This window comes from Rissa tridactyla, chromosome 4 (genome assembly GCF_028500815.1).
Source record: "Rissa tridactyla isolate bRisTri1 chromosome 4, bRisTri1.patW.cur.20221130, whole genome shotgun sequence".
NCBI lineage: Eukaryota > Metazoa > Chordata > Aves > Charadriiformes > Laridae > Rissa > Rissa tridactyla.
The window spans coordinates 34205191-34217972 of NC_071469.1; the positions used below are offsets into that span (position 1 = coordinate 34205191).

At 36.1% G+C, this 12782-nt stretch overlaps 1 protein-coding gene across 2 annotated transcripts in view; it reads left to right on the top strand.

Moving 5' to 3' along the window:
- The window catches only part of PRKD1 (protein kinase D1), a 135380-nt gene that overhangs the window by 84778 nt on the left and 37820 nt on the right, over window positions 1-12782 (top strand). The window contains exons 3-5 of one of the 2 annotated variants that reach the window (XM_054198673.1): window positions 5219-5350; window positions 6083-6243; window positions 8683-8706. In XM_054198673.1, coding sequence (XP_054054648.1) covers window positions 5219-5350; window positions 6083-6243; window positions 8683-8706 — 317 coding nt within the window. The remainder of the gene's footprint in view (window positions 1-5218; window positions 5351-6082; window positions 6244-8682; window positions 8707-12782) is intronic. The other variant, XM_054198674.1, reaches the window with a different exon arrangement.

Sequence of the window (12782 nt, forward strand, 5' to 3'; positions counted from 1 at the left end):
AACGTAATATTGCAGACTTTTCTGCAGAGTAGTAAGTTTTTCAGGATACGGTTGTAGGCATATTTGGAACTTACTTCTTTTTTTACTGCACCATTTTACATACGGCCAGAAAGTTGCCTTTGCAGCATCAGTGCTCCATCAAAGTGCAAGGGCAGGCTGACATGACAGAAGTTTTTTCGTTAGTAAGAAAGGTCTCCATTTAATTTGAAAAAAGTATACATATCTTTCTCTTCATCACCAGGGCTCTCATTTTTTCAGTGAGTAACACAGGATTATTCTGAAAGTTAAAACTTTGATTGTTAGTAGCTATATGAAAGCCTTTCTAGACGTGCAGTTTTAAAAAGTTACAAATTACAAGATGGTGAAAGAAGTTTAAAAGCAGAACCTAATTCATATATGACTGCTTCTGGAATTGCATGATCTGAAAATCTAAGCCGTGCTAGGTTTAGCCATAGAAAGTCAACTATGCCATACAGGTGGCAGAACAAGAAATACAAATTATCCATGTTTATATAGATTAAAGATTTGTGTAACTTTGCTGGTTAACATAGTTCTTGCAGATCAAGTCCTAATGTCACACTAGTTTCAGTGAATAGTATTCTGAAATAACATCATTTCATGAGACAAGAAAACAGAATGCTGTCTGCAGGGCCTGATGAGAACACGTAAATTGAAGCCTGTAAAAACACTCTGTTTACCTTAAAAATTAAATTCCAAAACACTTCCATGCCTTTCAACAGAGTGGAACATTGCCAAAACAGTTTGAAAAGAAGGAGAAAGGATGATGTTTTGTATTCCTCTTACTGCTGTGTTCTGCAGTGGTTGGCAAATTTAAAGCTTTCTTAAAATAAAATGCATTTTTCCTCCCTGCCTCTTATTTTTGAGCATTTATCATGTCGGTATAAAATGATATGGTCTTTTTAACATACCATTATGTAAAATGATATGATAAGTTCCAGTTATTCAGCCAGGAGGGTTGAAATGTAGAATAAGAATGTTATTTATCACCGCTTATCTTTACTATTGGTATCTTTTTTTGATAATGATGGAAACATCCTAGAACTTGCCTCGGTTACCTTTTCAACCAACAGATTGGTGTTCCTCATCTAGTAAGTTTGTTGGTAAGTTCAATTTGTTGCTGACCTTCTCTATGGATAGTGCCTAAGAGTATCTTTATGCTGTAGAGTAAGTCCCCTGTTAGTGATTTTTTGGGATGTTGGTCTGCACTTTCTTGTATTCCAGCCCCAAAACCTTGTACAAAGGTAGGATCTAACAATCCCTGAAACTGTTTCCTGCCTTTCTTTGCTTTGTCTTTGGCTTCTGGAGCTCCTAACCATAACTTTCAGGACCCTTCAGGTCAGGCAAACCTTTCATTTCTAGCTCCTGCTCCTTATCATTACAGAAATATAGTTCAGGTGTTCTCAGAGTTCACGGTAGGTGAACAGTTTCGCCAGTCAACTCATCCCTGATGAGTTTTAACTCCATTACATACTTGCTGTTGCGGCAGATATGACAGATACAGGAGGGTGAGTTCGCCATGAAAACAACAGCTTAACCTGCTGCAGAGTTATTTAAATCCAGCTGTAATTCAGCTCAGACAATTACTTCTCTGTCAAGGAAAAAAATACCAATGTTAATTTAGTAATCAATTAAATGCTTAAGCAGTTAATTGGAGCAATTTAAGCTTCCATTGAAAGGAAATTTCTTTGAAATTTGGTCATCTCTGCTTTGCAACGTGTACTGTACAAGAAATTTTAAGGACATTTAAATTGAAGGATGTCTAAATAAAAAAAAAGCTAAATATGTAATACTGCATGTGGGTTTATCGTAAGTCATACAACTTCAAGTTCAGTACTTTGGGAGGTTTCTTTGTATTTGATTTCTGTCTCCCTAAAATTGTATTAACATTATTACTGCTAAGAGTAGTATTTATTTAATATCACGTATATTTGTAACGTGAACTAAAGAAAAGATATAATAAAGTTATTTCTAAATTACTTTTTTTGCCTACAAGATCATGAGCCATGATAACCTATTAATTAATTTGCAGGGAGACCAGAAGGTTCAGTTACAGCTTTAACGGAAAGGATATCAATTATTTCTTCACCATTTGTGAAGAGGCGGTGGGGGGTGGGAAGAGACCAGTACACCAAAAATGGAGTTGAGAGGGTGACACTCGACAACAAAGTATTTTCCATTCACTTAACAGCTTCAGATGGAACTGAATTCAGGACACAGGAAGAGAGCTAAATGACCAAATCCCTAAGGCAAAACGGCTTTTGGGAGGTCTTACTGTCAGATTTGATTCTACAGAGATATTGATATTTACTTTTTACAAAACCTGGTATTTTGATATTAAGGTAGAGTAAAGAATTTTTAATCCATTATCTACATTACTAAGCTAAATTGAAGTTACTGCTTTTTCTAAGCTTAGTTGTGTTCTTGCTGCACTGTTTGTACTATTTGAAAAGCCACCCAGCATATCCATGTAAAACTCCGCTCCAATCTCCAATTTAGCAAACGTCAGTTACTTAAAATAGAATTTGAATACATGCCTAACTTTAGGTAGATATTCAGGGAAATAGGCATAAACTTATATACATACTTAAGTCCTTTGCTACATTGAGACTTACACTATTTTTATTTTACACATCACTCATATTTTAATAGTGCTTTGATTATTACTTGTGTGCTTTTAGAAATAACCTCAGGAAAGTGTATTTTTATAAACAAAAAGCTTGCATCTCTAAAATTCACGTGTTATCAAAATTCATGGCTATCATGTCTGAGGGTCTTACAGTAGTGTATTTCCTTGTCTTCTCCCTTGGGGAGAAATGCATGCTCACTGAGAATCTTGTTTTAGTGAGCTTTTTGGTTTTATATTTGTTATGTGCAAATTTAAACTAGAGACAATAGCAAAGAAGTGTACGTTGCAGTTCTGCTGGAAGCCGATAAGTCCTATCCAAGGTAAAATCACAAGAATTCTGTTCAACATCTAAAATGTGTTCTGATGAGTTGTGTTTTCTAGTATAGCAAGGACAGCATTACCAGTACAGAGTGAGCATTGCCTTAACAGTAGTGCACTTGACTGCTGTAGACTGGAAAAAAATTAGAAAAATAACACACTTGAACAAGTATCCTTATGTGTTTGGAAGCCCTCGAGTCTGAAAAAAATGGCTGGCCTAACATTGTTAAATAAATATAAAACTCTCTTATTTCAGGTTCGGGATGTTCTAACTGTTTTATGAAGTCCTAATTTTATGAATTAAGTAAGCTTTTTAACATGGCTTGTTATGAAAACTAGGAACAGAATAATTCTGGGGAAAGAAAATGGAATCCTGAATTAAACAGACTGTTAGGTGATTTGGATTGTTTTAATAAACATTAAAAAAAGGTTTGTTATCATTGGATCCTACTTTTGTGATGGTATTCCAAATATCTCTGTTAAAAGATTCCTAGAATGGAAATTGGTTGAGACTAGAAACATGTTTTTCTGTAGACATTGTTGGAAAATTTTTTCCTAAAAGTAGCAGTTTTGTGCACAGAAGGAACTGAGTCCAGGGCATAGGTCTTTATTGGTACTCTGCTCTAATTAGTTAAAAGTGTTTTCTTGATTGGTATGTAGATTTTTGGTCCTCTTTTCGCTAATACACAAAGAACAAGCCAGAGACTAAGGGTATTTGAATCTGTTAGGAATTCATTTGAACTGAACCATTAAAAAAAAAAAAAGTTTTCTTTCCTCTCAATTGCAAATCAGGAAAGTATTTCTGTTGAGAGACAAAGCTTTTCTATGTAAAGTGGCTCCATACCTGGTTCATTCATACTGTTATCTGCGAAGAGTAAGCACAAACTTAAATCACTTGTTTAAATGGCAGTTTGAATCACAGAATCGCAGAATGGTAGGGGTTGGAAGGGACCTCTGGAGATCATCTAGTCCAACCCCTCTGCCAGAGCAGGGTCACCTAGAGCAGGCTGCACAGGAACGTGTCCAGGCGGGTTTGGAATGTCTACAGAGACAGAGATTCCACCACCTCTCTGGGCAGCCTGTTCCAGCGCTCTGACACCCTCAGGGTAAAGAAGTTTCTCCTCATGTTTAGGTGGAACTTCCTATGCTCAAGTTTGTGCCTGTTACCTCTTGTCCTGTCCCTGGGCACCACTGAAAAGAGCCTGGCCCCATCCTCCTGACACCCACCCTTCAAGTATTTATAAGCATTGACAAGATCCCCCCTCAGTCTTCTCTTTTCCAGGCTGAAGAGACCCAAGTCCCTCAGCCTTTCTTCATAAGAGAGGTGTTCCAGTCCCCTAATCATCTTGAAGGAGATCAAATTTTTGCATATGTGCTTAATGTTTAATAACATTTGACAGATAGTATTTTTCCTGAGACCGTCTGATACAAGTTTAGCATATTTAATAAGAAAAAGAAAATATTTCATTAAAGTATATTTTAAAATCGAATGTGGTACTGGCTGCCTCTGTATACTAAATAGTTCTTAAAAATGTCATTGTTTATTTTTATAGTTTACACTGGTGCCTTTAACTAGCCCCTGTAACTTTTACAACTGTTAACGCTAGTTGCAAGGGAAATGTAGAGGAGTCTTCCAGACTGCTCTGCAAGGTTTTTGTCTTTGCTGATGATTGGGTGTTTTCTTTTTAAACTCTGATGTATATTTACAATTTGAGCGATCAGTTCACTGATACCAACACGGGCTGCTGAATACGATATACCAAGTGGTCACCTGAAATGGCCCATTTTTGATACATTTTTCTTTACTTGTCTAAAAAAAACCCATATGTTTCTTTACTGGATGTATTCAGTTTATCTTTTGTATGTAGACCTTTACAGTCTCTAAAAGAGAATGTTGGAAAATTTACAACATTTGATTGAACTCTGCCAGTTTCTGATAAATATTTGACATGCTATTATCCTCCTGTGTTTTATTGGATAAATATTATCAGAGAAGTTATTGCTGCAAGTTTGTAAAATCAGTTTTATTCTTTTTCCGGTGGTCACTTTATATGATATACCATTGTTTGATGGTATGTCATAAATCTTTTTATCTTCAAAATACAGTATAACCACCAATACAAAATTGAAAGTTCATCATCACAATGACCAAAAAAGTGTTTTCCTTTGTTCTGTGATGAATTACCACGTAAACGAAGCGTATTAGTTATGTCACTAATTTTGCTCATTCCCTGAATGATCTTCCTGTTGCAGCTTCTGCTACATTTGAAGACTTTCAAATCCGGCCGCATGCTCTCTTTGTGCATTCGTATCGAGCGCCAGCCTTCTGTGACCATTGCGGAGAAATGCTGTGGGGGCTGGTGCGTCAGGGGCTCAAATGCGAAGGTAAGCTGCAGTGAGGTGGGATTTTTTCAGTCTCGGGAAGAGACCCATCCATTCCACTTACGCGTATTGTCTCTGATGCTGCTTTTAAATTGGCTAGGCATCAGGAAAAAAATTACAGTAGGTAGAGACAGTAAGAACTGTCAAAATAATTAACTGATTAATGAACTAATCCTTTTGACTGCTCCGAGGCCTCCTAGATACAGCTCTGTAACCCAAAGTGCAGAATAATTGGCCCATATGTATTTTTAAGAAAAGGTTTTCTGTGTCTTACACTTGCCTTATGAGCCTGGGCCTATATCTAATGCAATATCACATTAATTCAGATCATTTAACTGAAATTACTGTCAGCCCATATGAACTTGTACTATTTTTTTCTCATTTTGCCACAGTGATTTCACTCCTGTCAGACTGTATCCAGTGCCACATCCAGTGAAAGACTTCCTTACCTCCCAAATGCGGATCACAAAAATTTCTTGCACATCGAGACCGTAGATTTTTGAAAAATCAAAGAAAAAACACTGCTTATAGATACAACTCTTCAGAGCTCATAACAATATCTTTCTAAAATATTCTAGAATATAGGAACTAAACCAGCCGAGTTAGAGGAAAAAGGCTTAATGAAAAACAAGGGTGGTGTTTTTTGAACCCCTGCTGTTTTTTAACAGAAAACCAAGTTCTTTGCTTTTTCCAGTAATAAACTTCAATCAGATGGTTTTAAATTTCTCTTTTCAGGATGCGGTCTGAATTACCATAAGAGATGTGCGTTTAAAATCCCTAACAACTGCAGCGGTGTACGGAAAAGGCGCCTGTCAAACGTTTCCCTAACAGGACTCAGCACGGTTCGGACAGTTTCTGCAGAGCCCTCGCCCAGCGTGCCGGATGAAGCCCTTCTGGTATGAGATCTCCTAGCTATAGAGGCCATGGGTGTTGCTGATAAGAAACAATGACGTTTAGTGCTACACAATCTGGATTTGCCTGTTACAGACTACAGAGGAGGGGGTGGTATGTCAATCATCAAGTGTTGCTGAAAAGGCATCTTGACGTAAAAGGGAGGTCACCAGCTTAAGGTATGTGGGTTTAAGGTATGTGTCACTTCTGACACTCCCAGGAGTCTCCTCCCTTTGTCAAGAATTAGGTTATTTTGAAGGTCTAAACCTGACACCCATGCTAATTTGAGTAGTTGCGTCTTGGAGGATGTCGTCTCTGGAACTAGAAGTTGAATTTCTTCCGTATCAGACCATTATATCCATTGGTTTATAATACAGGAAAGATTTGCCCTCAGGAGAGCACTGTGACCCAAACACCACAGTATCAAACTGAATATCTGCCACTGTCAAGGCTATACTTAATTAGTTGGGGCCTGTGTATTTAGCATATTTCTAAGTGTTCAGAAGAAAGTAGGAAAAATCTCCATTATTTCCTTCAACAGATCTTTGCAGTGAATATATGTATATATCTGTATATACCCGTGTAGATGTATATGTAGATATACAGTATAACAGAGGCACACGTAAATATACTTGTATATGCATTAATATTGTATTTTTCCATCATGAAAACAACTCTTCTGAGAACAAAATGTAATGACTGGAGTAAGTTAGAATGATATTTATTTTTTATCTTTGGCATATTTGTTCCTTTTAACACTCATGGTCATAATATACTTGAATACTTAAGAATTTACACTGTGTGTAAATGAATCCACTCCTAAGTGAAAGTTTTGAAAACCTTAAGGTTTAAAAGAGAGGAAAGAATTTATAAGTACACACAACAATTATCATGTTTTCCTCCCAATTAGAATATTAAACTTATTAAACTTGACATACTAAAAGGACACTATTGCAAATGATGTAGACTTGGTGTTATATGCAGTACCATCTACGAACCATAATTATGTACTTATGCTGCTAATTATCATTAGCCTAAAGCTACTTGGAAATTAACGTTAACATTATGAATCTGTATTTTTAATTGAAAAGCTGCATAAATGAGTAAGGTGCTTAAGTTCTGCAAAAACTGCAGCAACAAATCTTGATAGATTATTCGTAATTCTCAGTAGGTTGTTTCAGAAAGGCTGACTTATTCAGACCAAGGCAGAAAATTTTGAGGAAGGCTGGTCCTAATTCTGAATTGTTTCTTGAATTTTGGTTAAAAAATTGTATGAGTGAGCGTCCTGGTATACTCTCTATAAATACTGTGCTGTCACATATGGCTTCTGTATGTCTTTTTTTTGTTTTGGGTTTTTTGCATTGAATGTGTTTCAACTTTTTTTTTTTCCCCCCGTTTTTTTTAAGTGTGCGTAAGGTGTCAGTTCTCCTGTATCAGATCTGTCCTTTGGACTCCATTCTTCTGCACTAGTTGTGAGATAAGTTTTATAGCAGTTTATACTGTGGTACCAATCAAAGCATGCACTTTGGAATGTGTTTCATTTTTCTACGGTCTATGTGAATATACTAAGAAACATCATCCTTGTTCACAAAATCGTATCATTTGTTACTAGTATTGGTGTAGCACTTGAATCACTGGTAACAAAGCATAACCTCGGTTTGTGAACACTGTATTCAATCAGATATCTGACAATTCTTTAAACAGGACTAAAATAAATGTTATTTCTACCCCTATTTACTATGCAGAGTCAGAACAGTTGGGAGAGGAAGGGTTCCTGGAGATCTTTCATAGATGCAATTATTAACCAAGTTATAATTTCAGAACCTTTTTTCTACATGTTGTGTGGACCAGAAAGAAGCCAACTTTAGGTCACAGTGTTAAATTTAGCTTGTCAGTCTGGCTTCTGGAAAAATGCCACTTACAAAGTGAAGAAGTTATGCCCTAAATTATGAAATTTTGGCATTCAAAAAATCTTTGAGACAGGATACTGTGGAATCCTGCAAAGGGTACTTTAATTATTGTTTCATAGGGAACCACTACACCCAGACACAGTTTCGGTTTGGGTATAAATGTTTTCATTTGCCAATAAAGCATTTCATTTGAGCTGGAAATTGACTGGAGGCTACATTTGAGTGCAGCTTTAAAAATCTGCCTCCAAAGAATAAAATCTGGGCAATATCCTTTTTTTGATTCTTAACTCAGTAGCGTATAACTCAGCAAACAGAAATGCTAAAGCCACGTAGAACTAGGAGGATGCTATGTAACCCAGATTTTTACCTGTCTTAGCTCAAATGCAATTCTTTTGCATTGTATTCTATAACAAAGAATGAAAATATAAAATAATCAGATATTCATGCTTGCTTCTAAAAGTAACATTATTTTCTGTCTTTTCCCCCCCTTAATTCTTTGTTCTGTTTTTTCTTCTTTCCAACTTCCTTTCTCAGTCTCCTGTCAGCCCTGGCTATGAGGTATGTACTGTATTTGCTGTATTCCCTACCCTGATAGCAGGAACATGCTCTTTTATGATTATCAGTGTCAACACGAAGAAATGCAGGAATTTAATCAGATTAGATTTTATGATCTTTAGAACTCAAAAGCATCTATTTTTCTTTTAGAAAGAGTATATTCAGTGCAAAACTCCGAAGTCCGGATTCCAAAGGGAAGGTCATAATTCTTACATTAAACAGTAAAATTAGCTAACATTAAAATATTTTGATACAAAAGTGGCTTTTCCATTTCTTAGGCATGATAGAAGTCATTGGTTGGACTGAAGCCCTTTTTTACTGGTAGTAACACATGGGAAGAAATTTTTAACTTCACTCTCAGAACGTTGGGAATTTGCTGGAGTAATGTAGAAAATAAACATTTTATTTTAAGCTGAACAAACCTGGCCTTTAAGTGCTCACCAGCAATAAACTTCTAATACCATAATGCGGTGTAGTAGCTTTTTTTCCAGAATATTGTTTCATTAAAAAAAGCAGCCAAGGATTCTGTATTTCTGTGGAAATAGACATGAGCAGTATACAGCTAAGTTACAGCTATATATAAAAAGAGTATAAAGTCTGAATGAGAAAACTTTTTTTTTTTTTTATTTTTAATGGGTACTTCATGTCAAAGGTTGTCCACTTTGGCTTTCAATATGGATTTTCCAAATAGGTTTGTTTCTTGTTTAAAGTTTCAAAAGTTTTTGAAACTATGAAATGTTGGCATCTTTCCCTTGCAGCATGTATTTGAGATGGAGCCAGAGAAGAGCAGGCTTTGCAAATGTTCTCCTTTTTAGAAATACTGCATAGTTAATCTGAGGAATATTTTGTTACACTGACATGAAGATTATCATGGCCAGTCTTATCTCTTAAAAAAACCCCCAACTTTATTTCTTCCTAAACCACATATATTCTTATTCTAGTGTCCCTAAATATCGTAATGTGCCCCAGAATTACAACTCCACAGAATACCCATAAAACGATACAAACAAGCATACATAGAACAGTTTTTTTGTAATATCTAAGATAGTTTTATTCTAAGTATGAGCTATCTGAAAACTGGTAAATCCATCAGTCTCGATGGTGGTGGATTACGCTAAACGAACAGTGATTAAAAGTAGTAATGAAAACAAATAGACATATTTGGAGGAAAAACAAAATTGTGTTTGTTTTTTAAAAAGAAAAAAAATATGTTAACTGTCTATATTTTTGCTTTAAAACACGTTTATATGACACAATAGAAGTTTATTTCTCTGTATTTTTATATATGTTGCCATTATTTTGGTAAGCTCTATTCATTCTTCTAGAAGCAATGAGTGTTGATGTGTTAAGGCAATCCTATAGACACATTCGAAGTGATTTCTCAGAAAAAGCCTAGCTGAGCTTTGCATTTAAAATAGGAATGCTGTGTCTTACAGGGCACAGGTAAGTGGAATATTGGAGTTACTTACATATTATCTTTGCTTTTTGATGAAGAATCAAGAATTATATTTTACTAAATAATTTTAAATAATTTTAGTTAAAAAGATTATTTACGTATTACAGAATACACAGCACCAGGTGTTGCCTGCCTCTGTAGGTTTGTTATCAGCAGAGCTGGCTCGAGGCTTCTCAGCTATATATAGAAGAATGATTTTGCAGAACTAGTACAGTAGAGTGTCTGAGTGGGAATTGTCTTGAGTTGTAGATGGCCATTTTCTTTCTTCCCTTACACTCAGCTCTTAATACAGCTGTTCTTTTTTCTTATTCCACTGAGATAAGGAATCCTCGTTTCCAATGACTTAAAAATTCCCACTCTACCAAGCCTTCGTTTTCCACACTTAGACAGAAGACGCATTTCCTTTTCCCAGTCCTTATAGAGCCTTGTATGCCTCCCCAACTCACTGGACTGGAAAAAAGGAGCCCTTGAGGGGGGAAGGGTTAAAGAAGAGGTAGGGTGCTGCAGCTGAGAGCAGCTTCGTGCCTTAAGCCAGTTGTAATTAGTAGGAGTCCTTTTTCTAATGGCTAGAGTACAGTTCATTAGACCGAAGATTCTCAGAGGCAAAAGCAGTATTTCTTCTTGAAGAAAGACACTCAAGTTAACTCTTAATACCCCTCATAGTTATGGTCTATTCTTGTCACCCTCAAGTTATCCTGCCACGCTGCAGTGATGTACGGTGTACATTCCTGTCTGTCCTATGGGAACTTATTTTCAGTGTGCTCACTTGTTCAATGAAAACCCCTATGCTATTTTGGGGAATGCCCCCGGAAATTTGGCTAGGTCCAAAATCTAAATGTTGTTTAGAATTAATAAAAGTGTGAGATGTAGGCTGTGAACTAAACCAATCCTAAGTAATGTTTACATTGATTTAGTGCCAGATTTACCAGGTGAGTCGAGGTTCATGCACTGAGCAGAACTGAGAATCAAGAACTCAATGAATCTGACACTGAAAATTAAATACTTAAAAAGGAATTTAAGTTAATTCCACAATCTTTTAGGTATAATTTTTTTAGTTTTCTTGTTTTTGTACCGTTATTTGAAATATTAAAACATATTAAAGGTAAAAAGCAACTCAACAAAAACTATTAGAAAATGTAATTTCCTTTTTTTTTTTTCTTCGAGGCATTGCATGTCTATGCATTCAAAGTCCAGCTGAACCCTGAATTAAAACATTGTAGGATACAGAAAATAAATTTGGAATGGCTTACCTTATATACTGCTGTGCCATAAAATAATAGTAGTCCCAATTAGTACTAGCTGCCATGCACTAGATACTGTAGGACTGAATTTCTTGTGACTAATTCAAACTGCATTAGAGCTTTTCTGGCCTAATTTGCCCAAATATGATTATTTCAGAAGTTTGTTACAGCTAGCTGAGATCTAAAAGATGATCAAACCACTTATTTTAAGTTAAAAGATGTATATTTAGGAAAGTGTTAAATATTCCGTCAATTTTGCACCTAATATTTTCCAAATATCTAGGAAGACAGATAGGAAATGGTAAATAGCTTAAGATATATGTGTTCTGAAATTTCGTATGTGCCATGTCTGCTGATGTTTTTGAATGCAACTTGTTTGTGATCCCTTGGAGAGGTTTTACGGGTATTTGATTCTTCAGCTTGGAAGAGGAGCAAGGTTCATGTTCTTCTCCTTTGGTAATTGCCACTTGCTCTTAAATTCCCTATTTTGTTTTTAGGAAAGACAAACAATAATAATACTTGTCAGTTTATGATCTTTTGTAGAAGTCATCACGACTTTAACTGAGGACTTGTAGGTGCTCTGCAACTGTGACAGTAGGAATTCTTTAGGAGTGTATGGTACGTCTAAGCAAATATACACTCAGAGCAAAGGTTTTGGAGTTTCTAAGTACTGACACAAGGGTTTGCACATACTGAAAATACAAAGAAGTGGCAAACCCTGCGGCACAAATTTTACTTTCCTATCGTTCATGTTAGTGCAGGGTCTTCTGAAATGGTACAAGATCCCAAAGCGTGATTTCTATTTTGAGGAATAGTGGCAATCAGCACAATCTTTTATCTCCACTTATGTGGTCCAAACATGTTCAATGGTGCTTTCCTTTCTAATAGATAAACTTTTTTTTCTGCATTGGTAACATCCTACTGCCCCCAAAATCTCTTCCCTTTAGACTAACGTTGCCAAGCTGGTTGGTCTAGACCTCCCTTGTCCAGTGCAAAAACTTTTTCCAAACCAGTGGCTGTGGTTAAGCCCAAAGGCTGTCTGGTTATCCCCGATTCAGTAAGGGTTGCGTGGAGACAGTGTCAAATGGGATGCATTTACATAGACATTGTATGTCTATGTAAAAAGGGCACTATTGATATGTGATAGCGTGGACCAGAATTATACAACAATTCCCTCAAGAGTTTTGTCTTGAACTATAACTTGGCTATGCCACCTTTGTATCATGGTACGTGCCTTTTTTTTTTTTTTCTTTCTAATTACTTCTGTGCAGTAGGAACAACTGAGCTGCAGGGTCTGGCTCATGATGTGGGCATTCTAGTAGTGCAAGAGACTTACATGAAAATAGTTTATTACTTAAAATTATGACGCACATAATAGAAGA